The sequence below is a fragment of the Panthera onca genome, chromosome D3 (assembly GCF_046562875.1).
Source record: "Panthera onca isolate mPanOnc1 chromosome D3, mPanOnc1 haplotype 2, whole genome shotgun sequence".
Lineage (NCBI taxonomy): Eukaryota > Metazoa > Chordata > Mammalia > Carnivora > Felidae > Panthera > Panthera onca.
Genome location: NC_138350.1, coordinates 93,381,265 through 93,405,923, shown reverse-complemented (window position 1 = coordinate 93,405,923; position 24,659 = coordinate 93,381,265). Strand labels below are relative to the sequence as shown.

Genomic DNA, 24,659 nt, shown 5'->3' with positions numbered 1-24,659 from the left:
TTGTTGAGGAAGAAAGAGTTGCATTATTACACCCATAATGAAATATTTATAAAATACTGGATTGTTGCTGATAATCTTAGAGGATGCCCACAAATAGAGCTTTAATCGAAAACACTATTGGAATATAACATTACCAAATGAAGGGTAGCTGCTTAATTTTTTAAATAAATATTAAATTTTAAAAAGAAAACAAATCACTGTGACACTCTCTTCCTGCACATGGCTTATCATCACAGCCAGAGGGACCTGACTATTAAGGGTGCAGGTGTAAAGAAAGGAACCTCTCGAGACTTTTATGCTAATCTAAGTAGTCTGAGTTATGTGATGCAACCAAATGACTGGGATTGAGGTAGACTTTATGTTGGAAAGCAAAAACACTGTTACGGCGGGGGGGGGGGGCAGTTGGCTGGCTCAGTTTGGTAGAACATGTACCTCTTGAACTCAGGATTGTGAGTTCAAGGCCCATGTTGGTCATGGAGCCTACTTTAAAAAAAAAAAAAAAAAAAAAAAAAAAGACTGTTTTGGTTACCCTCGAGAATACACCGTGTTCCAAACTCTTTGAATCTGCCTGTCTAGTCTTTTTTGTGTAGACATTGGCAACCCTGTGGGAAAGCAAGTTATAGACATTAATTTGTCTTTATGCAGGTTACTACAAGTAAGCAGCTTGCTGATTAAGTGCCTAGGAAATGGCAAAGACCCATTCTCTATTTCCAGTGGATGGAAAATAAAATGTATGATTATATTGAGACTGTTTCTTATGAAACACAGAAGGAAACACCATCCCCCGCCATTTTGTAAATGGAAAAACAGGCATATGGGGCAAGAACTTGGCATACGTTCTCAGAACGAATAAGGTTAAATAGTTCTTTTTCAGAACTTCTTAAGTATTGAGAAATTAGATAGGAGATATTGCTTAAATTATACTAAATCCCTCAGACATTATGGTGAGTATTTTGATCCTGGAAGCAAAATAGGTTTCATTTGGACAACAGTGTGCAGTCCTAAACATTTATTTAAGGATTCATTTCTAAAGTGGGACCCAAATAGATTAGAACTTATAGACATGGTAATGTCCTTAGACCATTTATTACCGAATAGATCTCATACTGAATTTACCAAGTTTTTCATTTTAGTTTTTAAAATACTGAATCAACATGTTTAACATTTCAGTAGTAATGAATCTATTTTTGGTACCTCAATCTTACCTTTAGTCACCACATCAGTTAACACAAAATATTATGTAGACTCCAAGCATCAGCAATGTCAATAGCTAGAATATGGCTAGAAAATTGTACAGTACCGGGTGTTGATATATGTGTGTTCTGCTTACTTCTAAGTACCTTACCGGATGAAAATGGTCACTACCATCACCTGCAAATAAAAACGAAGTGAACAGTGAAACAGACTGTGACTAGGAAGCAGGGGCACCTAGAACCAGTGTCATACAACATCCAGTTCGTATGTTATTGATTTTCTAAGTTAGAGAAGCACAGTAGAACTGCATGTGGCTAAAAGGCCCTCATGGATGTATTTGGGGTCATGTGACCAGAGTGGAACAGCAAGTCACAGAGGCTGAGTGTGGGTCTCCTTGTGCATTTCAAAAATTCCTGCCTCAGTTACTGTGCCTTTTGTGTAAGTTATCTCGCTGACCTACACACGCACTCTATTTAGTTATTTGAAAGCACATATAAAATCTAGACTAGTTTTTTAAAATAACCCCAAATTACCTTCCCCACAAAGTGCATGATTTCACAAGTCCTGTCCCACGGAAGCGCCAACTGTAGAGGCGCCTTCTGTCCTTTTTAGGGCCAAAGACACTTTCCTTGTAATGAGAAGACCTTAAATGAAATCTACATGAAAACACTTTCCGGCACTCACTGGGCTATGGTCTATGTGATCGTATTAACGTGTGTGTGGTGTTGAGAGCGTGCGCTTTTCTGCTTATTCTCCACCGCTCTTCTCACTGTATTTCATAGACAGCGCAGGGTTTTCCATGCCTTTGGTCTTCTGACAGCTGCTTGGTAGGGGGCTGGGGAAGCAAAAGGAGTCAACCTATCTGTAAACCCTGGAAAAACTTCGTTTTTTTAGGGATTTTACAACTCAACTAACAATATTATTTTGAGATATATCTATGTATCTGTACAGAAAAGTTGTCTTAAGAAAAACTACTGAACCGTTAAAACTTTATTATTCATTGCTATCATTCAATTTTCTCTAGCTTACTTCTACTTCTAGGTAAATGGTAACTTATTTAACATTAAACTTTCCACATCATGGATTTGTAAGCTGTAAGAAACCAATTTCTGAAAAAATATATGCATTTGTGACAACTAATTCTGAATCTGTACTTGTAGAACCACACAATCTTAGTTTGTAGTCAATATGTCTATATGGTTGAAGTTTGGTTTATAATTTAAATCTTAATAAAATTCTAAATTTTTATTGGAAAAGCTTGCCTTCTGAAAAGGACTCCATATATTTTTTCTTTAAAAATAAACATATAGCTCATGAGTTTGAGTGGGACACAAAAGTGGTCCGAAGAGCACCTCTTTAAAGGCTATGAAAAGCTCATCTGAGCGACTACTTACCACCTTAGAAATATTTCCCCTCAAAATGTGTCGATAGATCAAATGCATGAATGACTGGTATTAGTGTTTGTTCTCGATATGACTATATGGTGGACAGACACAACAGATTTTGTTTGACCTTAATCTATTTTAGGAGGTCTTTCTATTAGGATGCACTATATATCTTGATACACAAAGAACTAAGTACATGTATGGAGAGAGTAGATGTAGTATTAGAGACAGTATTGCATCATCGTTAAGTGACAGGTCACCTGGAGTAAATTAACGTCGAGTAGGGTGACCAACTTGTCCCTACTTGCCTAGATGTTCCCAGTTTGGGCACTGGAAAGTCCAGAGAAATACCTCAAGTCCTCAGCACACTGGGACAGCTGGTCATTCCACCTCTAACCCCATTTCTCCATCTATGAAATAAGAGGCACCGTATCTCGTCCATCAAGGGCATGAAGCTCTCCAAGCCCCCTACCTTGGGCAACAAAAGGGCCCGCTTTATGCATCAGGTGCCATCTATGTAAAATGGAACAGTATCGCCTACCTTTAAGCAAATGTTAAAGTGCAGATGGCCCTTCAGCAGACAGCACAGCGATCGCTCAGTGTGACATGACGTTGTCACTAGTACTATCGTTCAAGTATTCAGCCCATTTCCTAGCAACAGTAAACAGCTGATAAATGTCTAGAAACACTGCTTAAAAGCTGAGGCAAAAACTAGGTTAGAGTTTGAGGCTGAGTTTTTCTTCTTTTTTTCTTAGGGTTATTTGTGGCTTCATTTAGTGAGCTCTTAAGAAATCTAGAACTGGGGGCGCCTGGATGGCTCAGTTAAGTGTTCAACTTCAGCTCAGGTTACGATCTCGTGGTTCCTGAGTTCGAGCCCTGCTCCCTCTTTCCCTCCCTCTCTGCCTCCCCACCCCCACCACCCACACCCCACCCCCACGGCCCACTTGTGCTCAAGTGCTCTCTCAGATAAACTTTAAAAAGAATGTTTTTAAAGAAATCTAGAACTGCACGGTACTCATCAGATTAAAGGGGCAGCTGGATGAGGCTGGAAGAGGCGGGCAGCCGTCCTCCCACACGCACCTGGGAACTTGGCAGAAGGAGCTTGGTGTGTCAGGCTGGCTGCCTCAGAGAACACTCTCGTCCTGGAGGCTCCACCAGGGCTGCTGCCTTTGAAAGCGAGGGGAGGTCGGTCAAGTATCGACTACTGCACAGCAGAGAATTTCCAGGGCTCTTACTTCAAAACTTATGAAGAAACGAGGGCAGAGAGTTCTTTCTAAGAACTGTCCATGTGGACTTTTATGAGGGAGATGAAACCAACCTGAGTTTGAGGGAAGGGATAACATGAGCCCAACCCAACACCAAGGAGGCCAGGTGGCCAAAGGTCTCTTATGAGCAACAACCCTTTCCTGATAACTATGTGGGTCATTTTCTAAAAGAGCTCCGGAAAAACATCTATGCCCAGAGATACGAGTCCAGTGCGGTGACACAGCAGCTGTGCAGGGTCTCCGTTTTGGTGGTTATCTGTGGTGTGTGGATGAAGGTCTTCTGGCTCCCGACCGGCTTCGTCGCTGACTGCAGTTCGGTCTCACTGACGGAGGTGAAGGGCGGAAGAGTCAGCACACGGGTGGCTGAGCCGAAGAGCTCCCTGGAACCACCTGCGCTACGCAGGTCTCCACGCCACTGGGCCAGCTCCCCTTCTTGGACTAAGGCACCAATGCTGCTGTTGTATCCAGCACTGTCCTTGAACATGGCCACCTTTGCTTCTGTCTGGCCTGTCTGCCCCAACCCTGCACACTTCCATCATGGTGATGTCTGCCATCCAGATTCTGGCCCACGTTACAGAAGCAGCAAAAGGCGCATCTTTCCCGTGACCGTGCTATTGGGAGTCACCGTGCTATTTGCACTTGCAGCCTTGGGAGGCCTGCCGTCCGTTAGCGCTGTGGGAGCACCCTCCGGCCTCCTGCTGGCTTCCACCTCGTGCCTCCGCCCTGTACCATCCACCTGCAGCTTTTTAAAGAAGACATTCACGGGGTCCCTGGGTGGCTCAGTCGGTTAAGTGTCTCACTCTTGATTTTGGTTCAGGTCATGATCACAGTCTGCGAGACTGAGCCCCAAATTGGGCTCTGAGCTGAGAGCATAGCGCTTGCTTGGGATTCTCTCTCTCCCTTTCTCTCTGCCCCTCCCCTGCTCATTCATTCTCTCTCAAAATAAGTAACTTGAAAAAAAAAAAAAAAAGAAAGAAAAGAAAACATTCATGACCCTTAACATGAGGCTGAAATCCAAGATGACTTATCCAGATCTCTCAACCATATTAGAAACCTCCATTCCATTAGCAAGGCAGTGACCCACTCTGGAAGCAGCGTGCTGGTGTGGGTGGATGACAGATCAAAGAAAAGCGTTCACATAGAGACTTGGCATCAAAGGCTGACCGACAGCTACAACACAATTAGAAATCAGAATTCCTCTGTCACAGTGGTTCTCATCAGGGCAGATTCAATGACACCTTTGGTTGTTATGACGGGGTGGGGGCGGGGGGGTGGCAGTGCCGTGACTGAAGCAGCTGAGGCCACGGGTGCCAGCCCAACACTGCACCGAACAGGGCAGTCACCCCCAACAAAGAATTATCACGCAAGAGGCTAACAGAAACCCTGACTCACATCACTTAACAAAGGTGGGCCAGGTGCTCCCCTCACCGCTGCACACAGTAAACTGCTGCTGTCAGCACCTCCAGACTGGCCTCCACCACACGGACAGTCACCAGCACAGCCTCAGGACAGGCGAGTTCGACCCTACTTGACATCCGATTTGACGGTGGAGGCCAACATCACAGACACGTCAAGAGGATTTAGCCACATCTACCGTGGAGGCACTGGTAACTAGCTCTTTGGGGTTATCCTGACCTACTTTCACAGACAAGCAGTGTTTTTTAGCAAATAAATGTGGTATGTATTTCTACATTTAGATGATTACTAAGTCACAGTGACACATCTGTTAAAAGAATTAAACAGTTCTGTTTGCAGTGGTATAACAAATTTTAATTCAAAATAGACACTCTGAAACAATAGGTTAAAAAAAAAATAAACTTCAACAAGCTCTTTTTGGATTTACAACAGAGTACACCAACAATCACAGACCAGTTTCACAATCGCCTCAAAAATGCACATTATAGCAATTACATGCAGGTATTCTACTTTTTAAAATCCATAGAGTAACATCGTCTTATTTCCCAGAGACCGTCATATCCTCTGAGTACGTCGGACAGGTGCCTCTGCTGTGTACCACCAGGAATACGATTTAAGGTCAAAACTGGCTGGTCTCCATTGCTGGCTCTGGTGCTTTTAGTTATTGTGTGTGTGGAAAAAAAACCCTGGAGGTTTAACTGTCCAAAGGACAGTAATACAGTGGAGTTCTTCAGCAATCCCCATCCCACTAACCCAGACAGCTGGGCTAGAGGAAAGCCCATCTCCCCAGAACAAGTACGTTTACCTCTAGAAAACTGTCAAAGATGTAACAGCAACACGGATACAGCTCTTGCTCTACTCATTTCGCTTTGTTCTCTGAAAACCTATGTCTACACTCTAGTTAGCTTCCACACTCAGGGGTAAAAATTTTATTCCTGAGTCACATGGTCCTTTCCTTTCACTGGTTTATGAAGAGTTAGATTGGGAGGAGAGTCTGAGTGTGTGTTCAGCGTTTATTCTAAAGGCACTAAAAATGTATTGTCTTACTTTTGAACGGGGAAATGACTTACCACCATATCAAAAAGGGGAGAAGTCCACACTAAAAAGGATTTCCGCACCTACAAAACTGCTTTATTTGAAAATAACTCTTAACGAGCTAAATAGCAAGCTTCAGGTTCAGTATATTTTTAACAAAGGAAAACATTTGGTTTTCTATGAGTTGTAATAAAAGACAGCAGCTAGGACAAACTTGAAAAAATGTGAATCAGAATCACAATCTAGAAAGCAAGTACCTTGAGAAGAAGAAACCAGCGTAAGTTAATGCAGTGCGTCCTGAGGGAAGCACACACATCACAGGGGTGTGTACTCACTTCTGTCAGCCTCGGCGCTTACCGTTTGCTGCTACACGTGAAGCTAACTGAGGGAGATCAATGCAGTTAATCAAGTATTCTGAAACAAGCTGAAATTTCCTTAAATGAAAACACAAACATACAGATTTCAGTTTTCATCCTACGATACTGACACTACTAGGAAACAAGACGTGCATGAAAGAGCCAAGGATTTAATTTACATGACAGGGAAGAACTAAAAATAATTGTTACAAAATCAAACTGCAGGAAACAATAAATCCGAAACAACTATTCACTTCTTTTATATAGAAGTCTTTCTGAGCACCTGAAATAAATCTAAAGAGCAGCATAAAGACCACTGAAATTGATTAGTTCAACATACAGTGAAGAAAATAACATTTTTTTAAATCTCAATTGAAAAAACTACTAAATATCTAGTACTTCAGATTTCCTATTTTTTTTTTTTACAAGTTTTGTGGCTCAAACTCAAAGTTCAACCTGTGTTTAACATTTTTAAGTTCAGACATATCAAAGCCTAAAAGCACAGAAGGCTTGTGATTTTTTATTGCTTTCATGCAAATGTATCTTCTTTTTCCAAAAAATGAAGCCACATCAATTTTCCACACCCACAAGAGTGAGGAAAGAAGTTCTATTTCCTTTTTACTAGGATATGGTCTCTTGTGGAAATAATCTCTAAGAAATTGCTTTTTTTCCTCGTAAGAACGGTCTTCATATTTTTTAGGATTTAATGCTAAAATCTGAAGGGCATCCTCACTAACGAGCGGTCCCTCTGTCCTGATTTCATTCCTTTGTCTTTTAAAAGGCACCGCACTCGTCACCTTTTCGGGAGCCGGGGCTGCGTCGGTGTTTATGACGAGGGGCCGCTCCTCCACGTCCCTCTGGTCTTCTGTCCCAAAGTGGCCATCGGGCAGCTTCCTCTTCACAGAAAAACTGGAGTCGTGGATCACCTCCCCATTCACCAAGAGCAGCTCGCTGTTCTCAATAAAACTAGGCTGGATCTGGAGGTCTGAGCTGCTGTCCTTTGGGGCACTCCTGCAGCGCAGCAGGTGGATGGCGATGGCTGCCAGGGTCATGTTGCCCGTGTAGACCCCACAGCAGTGGATGCACTTGAAGGCCGGAGACTTCAGGATGGTGTGGACCGTTGGCGTGATGTGGTGCCTCTCCTTCAAATGCAGCTCGTACGCCTCCGTCGTCACAAAGGTGCCAAAGCAAAAGGGGCAAGTCAGAGCCTGTTTGCTGGGGCTCCCAGAGGCGCCCTCCGTCTGGGGCCTCACCTTTATATACACAGGCACCAGTGACTTGGAGTGTATCCCCGCCAGTATCGCCAAGTAGACTTCCCGCTCCCCAAGCTCCTCCTTTGGCAATATGGTAATGAAGTCAAGATGGGGAAACAGCAGGTTGCCATTAGCATCGATATCCAATTGAAAACCTTTGTTACTATAATCCACAGGTAACTTCTTCTTCCCTCGGTGCACAGTCCTACTGTGCTCCGAAAGACCTTTAATGTCATGAAAAGTGCACGGACAGAACAAGCACCCCAGGCCGTGCATGAGCAAGTGATGGATGAGCTCCTCCTCGGACACCAAGCACTTACAAGAGAGACAGCGAACGGTTTTCTCTCTCATCCACTTCAAAAACGGCGCACACGCTGCCAGCTTTTCAGGCTCCAGTTTTTCAGCAGATTTGGACTCACTATGCTTATGAGCCACTTCCATATGAACCTGGTAGACATTGGAAGGGAAGAGCTCATTACAGACCGGACAGGTTTTCCACTGCTTCGCCTGTTTGAGCGCCTGACTGGCCTCTGCCACAGATGGAGACGCCTGAACAAACATATTCTGAGTGGCATTCACCACCACGGGAGGAGAGGGCATGCTGGCCATGGAACTGGCCATCTGCGCAGCTGTGCCCGACTGCAGGAGCTGGATGGGCACCTGGGGTGGGGGCACAGCTGCGACACCTCCTGGAGGCACAGGCAAAGTGACAGATACGGGGGCAAGTGTGTACGTGGGAATCCCATTCACCTGTTTCCCTGTAGGTATCAGCTGTCTGAGAATAGAGCCTGACGTGAGGAAAGTGGTGTTCTGAGAAGCGCCAGGTCTAACTGGCTGACCTGCAGGCAGGATGTTGGTGCTCACAGGCTGATTCAGTTGCAGGACGCCAGGCCTCACTGGCTGGCCCACAGGGAGCACTCCTGACATGACAGGCTGGCTGAGCTGCAGAACACCGGAATTGATACCCTGGTTCACAGGGAGAACACCCGACGAGACCGTCTGGTTGGGAGAAAGGAGCCCCGGTGGGACGACCTGGCCTGCAGGCAGAACCCTCAGCGGGACCGTCTGGCCCGCAGACAGAACCCGCGAGGGGGCCGTCAGCCCAGCGGGGAGAACCCCCGATGGGGCCGTCTGGCCAATGGGGAGAACCCCTGACTGGACCATCTGGCCCGCAGGAAGCACCCCAGAAGTTGCCGTCTGTCCCGAAGGGATGACCCCGGCAGGGGTCATCTGGCCTGCAGGCAGGACCCCTGACGGGACTGTCCGACTCACAGAAATCACCCCTGGTGAGACGGCCTGAAGAACCCCGGGAGTGACGGACGGACTGACAGGAAGAACTCCAGGCCCAGCAGGTCTGTTTACTGAAAGAACTCCAGGCCCAACTGGTCTGTTTATGGGCCCGACCGGCTGGCTAAGGGATACAGCCCCCGGGCGGATGGTCTGGTTTAAGGGGAGGACACCAGTTGCAACAGACTTATTGATAGGTCCGACTGGCTGACTCAAGGGCAACACAGGAGGATTTGCAGACTGATTAAGCGGGACTCCATGAGAAAGAAAGACAGGCTGCGGGGCTGAGGGCGGCAGAGGGAGGTTGCTCTGGCCCACCGGCAGAGGACTGGAGACCAGGGTCACGTGGGACTGGGCAACAGCAGGCGGAGAGTGGGTGAGGCTTCCAGAAGTGCCTGAGGCCACAGTCACTGGCTGGACTGCGCCCTGCACTGGCTGCACGACGGTCTGGCTTTGGCTGTTCTGTGGCAAGGCAAGACGAAAGCAGGGAGATGTGGCTGCGATGCCCGGAGCTCCGCCGTTTGGGGGCACGGCCAAGGGTGCCGCTGGCTTTGGAGCAATGTGCATCTGCTTCAAAAGGCCGGGCTTCTTAATATGTTCTGAGATCACAGATCTGAGTTTATTTTCCAAATCCCTGTGTATATCTGAAGTCAAAATATGGTACATTAAAGCATCCTGGCTGCTGGCATTGGCGTTGCACTTTTTACAATAGTACTTGTCAGACGGTGGCATCTTCTCAGTAGAAAGACTTTCGTCGGTTTTCGGTTGCTCACCCGTTTCCTCAGTTCGCAGGCCAAAGTAGGAGTTAATTAAGTAGTGAAAATGGGCTACCAGCACATGCTTCTTCATACTGTAGTACAAAGTGTTTGAAAAGTTACATTTTAAACATGTAAAACTTATCACATCACTCCTAGAAGACTTAGGTTCACCTAAAATATTCACTGTGTAGTTCTGGACTTTCCGGACAGGTGCATGAAACATTCTGAAGTGCCTTCCCACAACTTTGGGTTGAGAGGAAAATACACAGTTTGGGCAAGGGATCACCAGCTCTTGATCAATTTCGTCTTCATGGTAGCGATGTAAATGATTTTTGAATGAAGTAAGCACTTTTGTAGAGTATTTACAGAGGCTACAACAGTATGGCTTTGTTCGATATCTCTGTTAAAAAAAAAAAAGAAAGTCAAACATACTTCAATAAAAATACCAGATCCTACACCTTCTACAGTTCACAAGTATAGGATTCTTTTTCTTCTAATGTGCCAGATAATGTAACACTATCACCCCTCAGGGAATGGTGTTTTTCTGAGCCAGGGCAAGCTTTTTCTTAGAGGGCCAGAGAGTAAATACTGCCTCTATGCCAACTACTTGGTGCAGCCATCGTAACACAAAAGCGCCTGTAGATAATATGCAAGTCAATGAGCGTGGCTTTGTGCCAACAAAACTATACAGACACTAGTTCAAATTTCAAAGAACTTTCATATCACAAAACAGTATTCATTTTCCGCCTCAAACGTCTGAAAATGTAGCAGCGATTCCTAGCTGCAGACGGTGCTCACAGGACCTGGCCCATAGCACGTCACTCCCTGACCCCTTCCAGGCCATCTACTAAAACCTGAATCTCCTCACTCCAGTACAAGAAACTCAGTTCTCTGCTACAGAAAGTTAGTTTCTCCCTTTCTCCTCCCATTTCCCCTAGTTCCAATGTTGTTTATACTTCAAATTCTAAAACCTCTAGAATTTACCTGCAAATAACCTAACATGCAAATTGTTAAACCGTCATTACTGTTATTTCCCTCACTCCTAGAAAAGGTAGGAGCCAAATGGACAGTGCTTACAACACGCAAGTGTCCAATACGCTATGTGACAAGTCGTAAGGAAAGAGGCTGTTCCTCAAGAGCTACAACAATCCTGAACGAGTTCCAGGCCAGAACGCAGACCAACCACGCAGAACTTCTCTTCGGGGCAAACATAGGGGAATCCAACAGGCTTGGGGCATAAGAACAGGCATCTGTATAAGAGCAAGACAACGGAGCAATGCAATGTTCTAACATCCAAAAATTTGCTGGGTTTGTGAAGGTCTGACAGCCGTGAAGTCTTTGGTCTCGCAAGTCTCCAGACCCTAGAGGTGCTGAACCACAGAACACCTGGCCCTAGTGTCACTGAGGAGGAAGGTAAGACCTGGGCCTTCACGCTGGGTCCCAGCATCGGCTGTAGGGGAGATCGGCTGTGTCGTAGATCTCTCTAAGACACGGATTCTTGCTGCCACAGCGGATCACCCCACCCTTCCTAAGCTTGTGTTCTCATGCCCCCACACACATTCTGTAGCTTCTGTCACCCTCTCTCTCCTATTTGTACAGGTTTCCCTCTTGTCACAAGTCAGAGAAGTCACCCAAACATGTTCAGCAGTGTGGAACTGCCTTCTCAGCAATTAGCAATATCCCAGGTTCTGCCATTCTGATAGCACGCAGAATAAACCTAAGGCAACAGCCAACCCCGGACCAAAAACTAAAAAAACAACAACCCGTATTTCACAGATTCATATTTTATTATCTCAGAAATCTGGATACACCTTACGACTAACAGTTCAACAGTACAACAAAGTTTAAGCATTGCTTTAGGTTTTTTTTATTAGTGGTTCGTTAAAAAATGGTGTGTCTCAGAACATAGTCAATAATTTTGTAATAACATTGTATGTGGTAACTGACTACACTTATTGTGGGGAGCACTGAGAAATGTATACAGTTGTTGAACCACTGTGTACATCTGAAACTAACATTATACATCAACTATACTTGACTAGTACAATTTTTTTAGCATTTTTAATTTTTATCTTTTATATATATATGTGTGTGTGTATATATACATATATGTATTTTATTTTAGACAGAGAACACGCATACGTGCAAGCAGGGGGAGGGGCAGAAGGAGAGAAAGAGAGAATCTCAAGCAGGAGCCACACTCAGCTTGGAGCCTCACACAGGCTCAATCCCACAACCCCGCGATAATGACCTAAGCCAAAATAAAGAGTTGGACCCTCCACTGACAGCCACCCAGGTGCCCCTAGAATTTTTTATTTTTAAGTAACCTCCACACCCAATGTGGTGCTCAAACTTACAACCACGAGATCAAGAGCCTCATGGTCTACCAACTGAGGCAGCCAGGAGCCCCAATAATACATTTTTTAAATGGTGTGTTTTATACTTAATGAAATAGCATAGTGAAAAACCAGTTAATGAAAATTACAGTCAATGAAAGAGCCAAAAGAAATTACTAACAACTGCACGTTACTATACATTAATGTTGAACAGATCTTTGGATTAGGGAAAGATTTCTTAAATATGAAAACATAAACATAATCCATAAAAAAAAAAAAACTGATAAACTGGACTCCATCAAAGTAAGAAAGCTTTTGCTCCGTGAAAGACACTGTTGGGGTGCCTAGGTGGCTCAGTCAGTTAAGTGTCCGACTTTGGCTCAGGTCATGATCTCTCGGTTTGTGACTTCAAGCCCTGCGTCGGGCTCTGTGCTGACAGCTCAGAGCCTGGAGCCTACTTCAGATTCTGTGCCTCCCTCTCTCTCTGCCTCTCAAAAGTGGAAGGGAGGGAAGGAGGGAGAGGGGAAGGAAGGAAATGAAAGAAATACACTGTTTAAAATATAAAAAGACAAGCCACAGGCTAGGAGACAATATTTGCAAACCTCACACCTAATAAAGGACTTATATCCAGAATACATGTTGTAGACATGTTCAAGTCCCAATAAGAAAAAAATAACCCAAATTTTAGAAAATGGGTAAAAGACTTTTACACTACCGGAGGGCATCCAGCTGCCAAATATACACATGAAAAGATGCTTAACATCATTAGTCACTAGGTAAATGCAAATTAAAACCAGAAAAGGTACCACTACAACCCTATTAGAATGGAAAATAAGTGGATAAAACCATAAGCACCATAAATGAGACAGAATTGAGGCTAGCTTGCGTGCACAGTATCTAGACCCCCCCCCCCCCCCCATCACAGAGGGAAAGCAAAATGGTATAGCCACTTTGGAAAACAGTGTGGCATCTGTCATAAAGATAAATATGTACTTCTTTATCATATACAATCCAGCAATCTCAAGCCTAGGCACTAGGCACTAGGCAAGAGAAATGAAAGTCTACGTTCCCATAACAGCCCCCTGCGGAAGCTCTGGGGTGAATACCACTGGGGAACACGGGGAGTGGAGACCTGGGCCCTACTGGCAACAGAGGAAGAAAAATGACCAAGGACAGATGCAGAGGACGGAGTGAGGCATCTAGGTGCTGGCAGAAACCCCTGCCCTGGACAGCGCACCGTCTCCCTGTCAGGCTGCTTCCTCAGGTCTTGCACTGAGCTCCGTCACGTGACGGGACCTTAGCACGTCTCTCTCCCCAAAACCCGAATGTTTAACAAATCTCTTTTTTTGAGCCCCTGAAGACCTCACTGTAGCACAAGCCACAGAATCAATCCAGCATGACTGCACATTTCTGCCACCTTAGGAACAAACAGGAATAAGGCCCTGAGCTAGCAGACAGCACAGCCTCTGCCACACCAGGCTTTGGTGGCTTTTCTGAACATGGTGTCTAGTCAACAAATCCAAACACCACTATTTCATACGGATTTAACACGTTATGCCTGGGCTCTATTCACCCCAACAAAAACATACACACCTTGAGGAAAAAACCTAACTTATACCTCTTTGTATTAGGCACTCAGAAAGTTTTACCTACTTTGTAGCAGGTTTCAAAAAGTGTTTCTTGATGAAAAGCATATAATTATATATTACAGTGCATGTTGCGTTATAGGATCTTCTGAGCATTTGGAAGACAGAAATCAGTGAGATGTAAGAAAAGATTCATGAAGTCAAGGTCTTCAAAGCAAGGCATATCTGAACAGCCATATGCTGTTCCAAGCAGGAGAATTACCAAGTCAAAGTGGTTTCAAGGCATCTTGTGTCTGATGGTAGAGAGGGAAGTGTTGGGTCAAGGAGGGCAGGAGACCAACAGGTGTGACACAAGACAGGCAGAAAAGTGGAACTGAGAACAGTTGACAACAGAAATGTTGATACAGAAAATTGTGACAGAACAATGATTGACTAGTGATAGGAAAAGTTTATTTAAAGTCAAAAGTCCTGGGGAGCCTGGGTGGCTCAGTCAGTTAAGTGTCCGACTTCAGCTCAGGTCATGATCTCGCGGTCTGTGGGTTGGAGCCCCGCACTGGGCTCTGTGCTGGGACAGGCTGAGCATGACAGTGAGGAAGATGCTAATGTTATCGATGGCTGGATAGTAGGAAAGGGTTTCCAGAAAACACTTTAATAAGGAGAATTTAGCTTGAATCTGCTTGGGTTTGGTCTCAAATTATTATAAATTGTATTCCTCAACTAAAAGATCCGTATTTTTAAATTGTAAGCTTTCAACTTTAAATTTCTGAAACCAGGATGTACTTTCATCACACATAATGTCATGGCATTTCTTTTTACTCAGAATAGTTAGAAACCAAGGCCCTTCTTATATGAGTAGCATCTTATGATCAAGGACAAATAACAGTTTCACTACATCACTTTTTCAACTTTATGTACAGAAACCTCTCAAAGCATCAATGATTCTATATTATAAAGCGTTTCACTTTCTCCTGCTCCTTCCCTGAGTGTTTCCATTTACGCCTCTCCCCCTCACTCATCAGCAATCCCAACACATGTGATGTTCCTCAAAAGTAAACTGAAACTTACCCCCAGCTTCTGAGGAAACATAAAAATCAAATACAAAAATACATACCACTTTCTTTCCAGAAGGTTCCCAGAGAGAAATATCTCCCCATGATGTGTTAAAAAAGTACTTCTCTCCTGGATCAAAGCCTTTAAGGTCCTTTTAAAAAGGGAGAAAAAGAGAGACCATTAAGCAATTTCAGAAGATAAATAACCTGAAGGGATTACTTAGCACCTAAGAAATCCGTGTGGGAAAGTGAAATGAAAATGTAGCCCATGAGCAAACTGCAGCCATAAAGCACAAGAACAGAGGAAAAGGCTGTAATAATCCAATTAAATATTAAAGTCTTAACGATCTTTTGAAAAAAAATATTTTATTTTTTTAATTTACATCCAAGTTAGTTAGCACATAGTGCAGCAATGATTTCAGTAGATTCCTTAATGCCCCTCACCCATTTAGCCCATCACCCCTCCCACAACCCCTCCAGTAACCTGTTCGTTCTCCATATTTAAGAGTCTCTTATGTTTTGTCTCCTTCCGTTTTTAGTTTCCCTTCCCTTGTGTTCATCTGTTCTGTGTCTTAAAGTCCTCATATGAGTGAAGTCATATATTTGTTTTTTTCTGACTAATTTCGCTTAGCATAATACCCTCTAATTCCATCCACGTAGTTGCAAATGGCAAGATTCCATTCTTTTTGATTGCCGAGTAATACTCCATTGTGTATATATACCACATCTCTTTTATCCATTCATCCAGTGACAGACATTTGGGCTCTTTCCATACTTTGGCTATCGGTGATAGTGCTGCTGTAAACATTGGCATGCACGTGCCCCTTCGAAACAGCATACCTGTGTCCCTTGGATAAATACCTAGTAGTGCAATTGCTGGGTCACAGGGTGAAAATTTTTTTAACATTTATTTTTGACAGAGACAGAGAATGAGCAGGGAAGAAGCAGAGAGAGAGAGGAGACACAGAATCTGAAGCTGTCAGCACAGAGCTCTGAGCTGTCAGCACAGAGACTGAGTTGGGGCTCGAGCTCACAAACTGCAAGATTATGACTTCAGCCCAAGTTGGACGCTTAATCGACTGAGCCACCCAAACACCCCTAAAAATTAAAGTTTTAAATTGTAGTTAAAAACTATAGTTTTATAAGAAATAAACAGATGAGATTTCCCACTAATGATTTTTATTTTTTAAGTTTATTTTGAGACAGCACAAGCATGGGTGGGGCAGAGGGAGATGGGGAAGGAGGATCTCGAACTCATGAACCCTGAGATTATGACCTGAGCCGAAGTTGGACACTTAACCGACTGAGCCACCCAGGCGTCCCCCTGCCCCCATAATTTTCAAAAAAGAGAAGCTCCATAAGCAAACACGGTCTTCTGTCAGGGGTGAGCACTTGGGAGGCTCCTGGGAGAATATCAAGTAGGAGCTCCAAGTGTGTGCCTGACCAAGGACACCAGAGTCAGTATGGGGAGGACAGTGTGGACAAGGGTGCGGCCAACACAACAGAAGGGGGTGAGGAGACGGAGGGAGGGATGGGGATAGTGAGAACTGGACAACCAGATGCAACAGTGTTCACACTGAATCCTGTGTCAGATAAACCAAGTACAAAACGTATCTGGAGGAAAACTGGAGAAGTCAGAATGTGGACTAGGTATCAGATGAGAAAGACAAGCGTTAACAACACCGAAAGCTGCAGGAAACTGAAAAAGCATGATCAGTAAGAGAATAAGAGCTCACTGTGGTAAAGACTCTACTCACATAAGTGTTTGCACAAAAAAAGAGAAGGCTAAACAATAAGATGTCAGTAGCGGTAATCTCTGAATGGCAGAAATGTGGCATTTAAAATTTTATTTTCTAAAGAAAGGATTACCTCCATTTTCTAACTTTCCCAATTTACACTGCTGTTTTTACAATGATTAAAGATTATTTGTAATACAAAAAAGAATTAGTTAAGCCAGATAATAATATAATAGCTGTCTTCAAATGTACCTATGCTAATACACTGCTTACCAAGTCAATTCAGAACTAGAGAAAAGTGCAAATTCGTACAAAGATTTAAATTGGAAATAATGTATTCTGAGGTGATGACATATGTACAAGTAAAATGTATGACAACAATAACACAAAGGCTAGAATGGGAAATGAGAGCATAGTATTGATGTTTTTTTCGTTTAATCTTTATTTATTAAGTAATCTCTATACCCCATGTGGGACTAGAACTCACAACCCTGAGATCGAGTCACATTTTCTACCAACTGTGCCAGCCAGACACCCTTTGTAAGGTTCTTATATGTGGAGCAGTATTATATTAGAAGGTAAACAGGGGCGCCTGGGGGGCTCAGTTGCTTAGGCATCGGACTCTTGATTTCAGCTCAGGTCATGATCTCACAGTTCGTGAGTTCAAGCCTTGCATCAGGCTCCACGCTAACGGTGCGAAGCCTGCTTGGGATTCTCTGTCTCCCTCCCTCTCTGCCCCTCCCCCCTGCTTGTGCTCATGCTCGCATGCTCTCGCTCTCTCTCAAAAAAAAATAAATAAACTTAAAAAAAAAAAAGGTAAACAAAAACATACAGCTAATAAGCCAATAATGGGAGATAAAATGGAATCATAAAAACTGTTCAATCCAAAACAAAGCAGAAGAATAAAAAAGGAAGCACAGAGAAGACAGTAAAAAGAAACAGTGACATGGGCAATTTGAACCCAACCATATCCATAACCACATTAAAGAACAAGAGCTGGAAACTTTTTCTAAAGTAAAAGCCAGATAACAAATATCTAGGGCTCTGCCAGCCATGCAGGCTCTCACACAACTACTCAGTGCCACCATCATACACAAAGGCAGCCATGAGCACTAACAAGCATGGCTACGTTCCAAGACAGTTTATTTACAAAACAGACAGCAAGCCAGATTTGGCCCACGAAGCATAGTTTGCCTACCCCTGGTCTAAATACTTAAATTAAGAGGCACAGAGTATCAGACTGGGTAAATAAAAACAAGATCCAATTAAATGCTATCTACACATTTTAAACGTTCATTTTAAACGTTGTTTTAAATGTTTATTTTTGAGAGAGAACAAGTGGGGGAGGGGCAGAGAGGGACGGAGACAGAGCATCTCCGGCAGACTTCGCACTGTCAGCAACAAGCCAACTTGGGGCTCAAAGTCAAACTCACAAACCAGGAGATCATGACCTGAGCCGAAATCAAGAGTCGTACACTTAACTGACTGAGCCACCAGGCGCCCCCAAAATTTCACTTTAAATACAAAGACAGACAGGTTAAAGGTAAAAAGATGGAAAGAGAGGTGTCACGCTATCACTAATCAAAAGAAAGCTGGAGGAATCACATTACCATCAAACAAAGCAGATTTCAGGGGGAGAAAAGAATATTAACATGGATAGAAGGTCACTTTGCAACAACAGGACAATTCATCAGCAGAACAAAGCAATCCTAAACGTGTATGTACTCAGAGAAAAGTACATGAGACAAAAACTGATTAAATTGAAAAGAGAAATAATCAAATCCAAAAATACAGTCGGAGACGTCAACACCCCCTCTTCTCTCAATGAGAGAATATAACAAATCCACAAAACTCAGGAAGGATAAGGATACACAGGACTGAACACAACCAACCACCTGACCACCTGACCAAACGCTAATAGAGCTCTCCAGCCAGTAACAGCAAATCCACATGAAACACTTACCAAGACAGAGCTTGTGCAGAGCCCTAAGTCTCAATAAATTTAAAAGAATTAGAATAATTATAAAGTATATTCTCTAACCAAAGCAAAATTTAACAGAAATCTGTAACAAGAAATAATCTAGAAAATCCCCAAATTCTAGAAACTAAACACCCTTTTAATTCATGGATCAAAGAAGAAATCATGAACAAAATTAGACAGCATTTCAAAACTGAACGAACGTAGAAACACGGTAAATCAAATGTGAAGGATACTTCTGCAATGCTCTCAAGGTACATTTATGGTGTTAGGTACTAAGAAAACAAAGGCCTAAAAAACAAGATCACCACGGCTCCTACAGATAAGAAATCATATGAACAACTTTATGTCGATAAATAGGACAACTTAAGTTGAAATGGATAAATTCCTTGAAAAAAGACCACCAAAGCTGGTTCAAAAAAAAAAAAAAAAAAAAAAAAAGGAGAAAGAGAAAGAGATGATAACTTGATATCTAGTCAAGAAATTGAATTCAAAGTTAAAAACCTTCCCACAAATAAAACTCCAACTGCCGATGGCTTCATTGGGAATTCTAAGCATTTACAGAAAAAATATTATCAATTCTACACTAAGTTCTTAAAGAGGAAGAAACAATTCCCAGTTCATTCCACAAGGCCAGCATTACCCTGACACCAAAACCAGACAAAAGATATTACAGACCGTGTCACTCATGAACATAGATGGAAAATCCTTAAGAAAAACTTTGCAAATCCATCCAACATATAAAAAGAACCAAGTGAGGCTCCTGGGTGGCTCAGGCCACGATCTCGCAGTTCGTGAGTTCTAGCCCCACATCGGACTCCCTGCAGACAGTGCGGAGCCTGCTTAGGATCCCCCCCCCCCAAAATAAATAAATAAACTTAAAAAACGGGGCTAACAATCACACTGCATGGTAACATAATGAACATCCTTACTGTTATTTTAAGCTTCATTTCAATTTTTTTTTTAATTCAATACCACCAAATGTTAAGGATACAACTGAAACCCTCACACACTATTTTTTTTTAATGTTTATTTATTTTTGAGACAGAGGGAGACAGAGCGTGAGTGGGGGAGGGGCAGAGAGAGAGGGAGACACAGAATCTGAAGCAGGCTCCAGGCTCTGAGCTGTCAGACCAGGCCCGATGCGGGGCTCAAACCCACGAACCGTGAGATCATGACCTGAGCCGAAGTCGGACACTTAACCGACTGAGCCACCCAGGGGCCCCCCTCACACACTATTATTAACAGGAGTGTGGAATCACACAACTACATAAAGGTCTGGCCGATTCCTATAAAACTAAACAAATAACCCCATAAACAGATGTCCACAAAAATACTTTTATAAGAACATTCATAAGAACCTTATTCACAATAACTAAAAACTAACAAGAGCCTAGGTGTCGAACGTCAGAAGGATCAATAAACTAATCCATCTAGGTAATGGAATACTGCAACCACACAGAACAATCTCTCACAGGAGCACACATAATTTCATTTACATAAAACTGTAGAATAGGCAAATCTAATCTATAGTACAAAATTTCAGAACGGTGGTAGTCAGTGGAGTGGGGCAGGGACTGACTGAAACAGGGCCAGAGGAAACTTTCTGGAGTGAAGGAATTGTCCTACATCTTGATGGAGACTCGTATTTCATGAAGATATGCACGTCACAAATCATCATCTGAAGACACTTTAGTGCATTTCACAGCATATGAATTCCCCACCCCCCAAATGCTGTAACAAACACTAAACTCTAGTGACACGTAAGCTGAGTGTTAAGGGTAAAATGTACTGTTGCTGCAACATTCTTTGGAATGCATCAAAAAATAAGAATGATGGGCTAAAGACAAACACATAATTGTTTAATATATGGAATTATTCCTATATACATACAATTGTTTTACAGATGATGATTTTTATATATGCACACACACACACACACACACACATATATATTAATTTTGTAGAATTTAGGTAGATGAGCTTTCACTGTACAGTCCTTTCAACATCTCTGTGGGTTTAAATTTTTCATAAGAAAATACTGGAAAAGAGGGGCACCTGGGTGGCTCAGTCGGTTAAGCGTCCGATTTCAGCTCAGGTCACGATCTCGCGGTCCGTGAGTTCGAGCCCCGCATCAGGCTCTGGGCTGACGGCTCAGAGCCTGGAGCCTGCTTCCGATTCTATGTCTCCCTCTCTCTCTGCCCCTCCCCCGTTCATGCTCTGTCTCTCTCTGTCTCAAAAATAAATAAACGTTAAAAAAAAAATTTTTTTTAAGAAAATACTGGAAAAGAAAGAAACAGCAATGTTTTGTCACAGGAGATAAGGGAGGAGAGTTTATTATTTTTTTAAATATTATTTATTGTCAAGTTGGCTTCCATCCAATACCCAGTGCTCATCCCAACAAGTGCCCTCCTCAATGCCCATCACCCACTTTCCCCTCTCCCCCACCCTGCATCAACCCTCAGTTTGTTCTCTGTATTTAAGAGTCTCTTATGGTTTGCCTCCCTCCCTCTGTAACTCTTTTTTTGCTCCTTCCCTTCCCCTCCCCCATGGTCTTCGGTTAAGTTTCTCAAGATCCACATATGAATGAAAACATACGGTATCTGTCTTTCTCTGACTATTTCACTTTAGCTTAATACCCTCCAGTTCCATCCACATTGCTGCAAATGGCAGGGTTTCATTCTTTCTCATTGCCGAGCAGTATTCCTTGTGTATATAAACCACATCTTCGGGGTGCCTGGGTGGCGCAGTCGGTTAAGCGTCCGACTTCAGCCAGGTCACGATCTCGCGGTCTGTGAGTTCGAGCCCCGCGTCAGGCTCTGGGCTGATGGCTCGGAGCCTGGAGCCTGTTTCCAATTCTGTGTGTCTCCCTCTCTCTCTGCCCCTCCCCCGTTCATGCTCTGTCTCTCTCTGTCCCAAAAATAAATAAAAAAACGTTGAAAAAAAAAAATTAAAAAAAAACAAAAACAAAAAAAAAACCCCACATCTTCTTTATCCATTCATCAGTTGATGGACATTTAGGCTCTTCCCATAATTTGACTACTGTTGAAAGCACTGCTCTAAACATTGGGGTACATGTGCCCCTATGCATCAGCACTCCTGTATTCCTTGGGTAAATTCCTAGTAGTGCTATTGCTGGGTCAGAGGGTAGTTCTATTTTTAATTTTTTGAGGAACCTCCACACTGTTTTCCAGAGCGGCTACACCAGTTTGCATTCCCACCAACAGTGCAAGAGGGTTCCCGTTTCTCCACATCCTCACCAGCATCTGTTGTTTCTTGAGTTGTTAATTTTAGCCACTCTGACCCGAGTGAGGTGGTATCTCAGTGTGGCTTTGATTTGTATTTATGGGACGAGAGTTTAAAGGAAGTGTTCTCCAATGCCAGGTGTGTGTGTGGGGGGGGGGGGGGGGGGAGATAGTAAGAAAGAAAAAACAATTATTAGGAAATAAATGGATACTAACAATATTCCAATATATTTTTATAGATAAGATATAGAAACAACAGGTTAATAAGCTCTTAAACATCTACTTATACATATATAGGTCTCTTAAAGATTGGTATAGGGGTGGGCTCACAACATGACAATCTGTAACACTGGTTTAAATGTCAATTTAATCCAAGACTTGACCCACAGAAATGGCTACTCTGAACACAACAGCACAAACTTGATGCAGTGAAGAACCAAGAATAAGTACCTAAATAAACAGAAAGACATTCAATGTTCATGGGTAGGGATACTGTCAAGATGTCAATACTACCCAAAGTGATCTACAACACAATCCTTATCGAAATTCCAAGTCTCTTTTGCATAAATGGAAACCCAACCTTCAAATTCATATGGAACTGCAAGGGAACCCAAATAGCCAAAACAATATAGGAAGGAAGGAAGGAAGGAAGGAAGGAAGGAAGGAAGGAAGGAAGGAATTGGAAGGCTCATACCTCCTGATTTCAAAACTTACCATAAAGCTACAGTAATGAACAGTATATGGGCACCTGGCTGGTTCAGTCTGTGGAGCATGATTCATGATCTCATGTAGCACCAGCATGAGGACAGACATACAGACCAATGGAACAGAACTGAAAGCCCAGAAATAAAACCCAAACATCCATGGCCAAATGATTTTTGACAAAGATGCCAAGTCCATTCAACGAGGGAAAAACAGTCTCTTCGATAAATGGTGCCAGGATAATGAATTTCCACAGGCATAAGAATGAAGTTGGACTCCTACTTCACACCACATACAAAAATTAATTCACAATGAATCAATGATCTAAACAGAAAGAAATACAACAATAAACCTCTTAGAAGAAAACATATAAAAGAATCTTCATGACTGGATTTGGCAATGGATTCTCTGATACAACATAAAAAGCACCAGCAACAATAAAAAAAGAAAAAAAAAGAAAGAAACTGAACTTTATCAAAATTTAAAACTTTTGTGCATTGGAAGATACTATCAAGAAAGTAAAAAGAAACCTACAGAATGGGAGAAAGTATCTGCAGATCATATCTAATAAGAGTTTAACAACCAGGAGAAAGAACTGCAATTCAACAAGAGAAAGACAAATAATCCAATTGAAAACTGGGCAAAGGATTTAAACAGAAATCTCTAAAGAAGATCTACAAATGACTAGTGTCCGATTTCAGTTCAGGTCATGATCTCGCGGTTCGTGAGTTCAAGCCCCACATCAGGCTCACTGCTGTCAGCCTGTCTGTGTAGAGACCACTTCAGATCCTCTGTCCCCACCTCTCTGCCCCTCCCCTACTTGTGCTCTCCCAAAAATAAATTAAAAAAAAAAAAAAAGAAGATATACAAATGGCCAAAAAGCACATGAAAGATGCTCACCCTTGTTAGCCACTAGAATGGTAAGGGAGGGAGAGAGAGAAAGGAATAGAAAAAGAGAGAAAGAGGACAAGGACGTGGATAAACTGGAAATCTCATACGCTGCTGGTAGGAATGTAAAAGGGTACAGCCTCTGTGGGAACAGTTTGGCAATTCCTCAAAAAGCTCAACATAAAATTATCACATGATCTAATAATTCTACTCCTAGGTATATACCCAAAAAACTGAAAACAGGGGCTCAAATAGATACTTGTAAGCCAAAGTTCACTGCAACGTCATTCACAACAGCTAACACATGGGACCAACCCAATGTCTACCAAGAGATGACCTGCTAAACAAAAAAGGTGTATTCACACAATGGATATGATTTAGCCATAAAAAGGACCAACATTTTGATACATGCTACAACATGGACTATGCTTAAAAACATTTACCTAAGTGAGATAAACCAGGCACAAAGGGACCAGTATTACAATTCCGCTTACATGACACATCTATAACAGGCAAACCCACGGAGATAGGGTAGATGAGAGGTCACCAGGGGCCGGGCTGGGGAGGACGGAGAGTTACTGTTTCATAATTAAAGTTTCTGTTTGAGGTGATGAAAATTTTGGAAACACAGTGGACCGTGAAACAACACAGGTTTGAACCATACAGGTCCACTTATACACACACTTTTTTCAATGAATATGCACATAGTACTGTAAATGTATTTTCTCATGATTTTTTTAACATTTTCTTTTCTCTAGCTTACTTTATTACAAGAACACAGTACATAATACATTCAACATACAACTGTTGGTGTTGACTTGTGATGTCAGTAAGGATTCTGGTCAACAGTGGACTATTAGTAGTTAAGTCTGGGGGGAGTCAAAAGTTATGCCCGGATTTGACCACGTAGAGGAAGGGAACTCAGTGCCCCCAACCCCCACAAAGGTCAGGAGTCAACTGCAGATACTGTGGATAGTTGCAAAACAGTGTAAATGTTATTAATACTGATGAAGTGTGTACGTAAAAATGGCAAATTCTACGTTATATATGTTTTGCCATAATAAAAAACATCTTTAAATATCCTTGGAAGATTTAGGAGAAAAAAGAGGGCAAAATATTTCATTACTTACTTTACACGGATTATATGCTGAAATATTTTGAATATATTAGGTTAAGTAAACTAAATTATT

General features: G+C 42.7%; 1 protein-coding gene across 8 annotated transcripts in view; it reads right to left on the bottom strand.

The window, feature by feature from the left end:
• Window positions 1-6,369: 6,369 nt before the first annotated feature.
• Window positions 6,370-24,659, bottom strand: part of ADNP2 (ADNP homeobox 2) — a 31,279-nt gene continuing 12,989 nt past the window's right edge. For 7 of the 8 annotated variants that reach the window (XM_060611766.2, XM_060611767.2, XM_060611770.2 and 4 more), the window contains 2 exons: window positions 14,983-15,072; window positions 6,370-10,349 (listed from right to left, as the gene is read on the bottom strand). In XM_060611766.2, the coding sequence (XP_060467749.1) occupies window positions 7,074-10,349; window positions 14,983-15,072 (3,366 nt within the window). In that variant the 3' untranslated portion in view covers window positions 6,370-7,073. Of the gene's footprint in view, window positions 10,350-11,026; window positions 14,963-14,982; window positions 15,073-24,659 lie in introns of those variants that run through there. The other variant, XM_060611772.3, reaches the window with a different exon arrangement.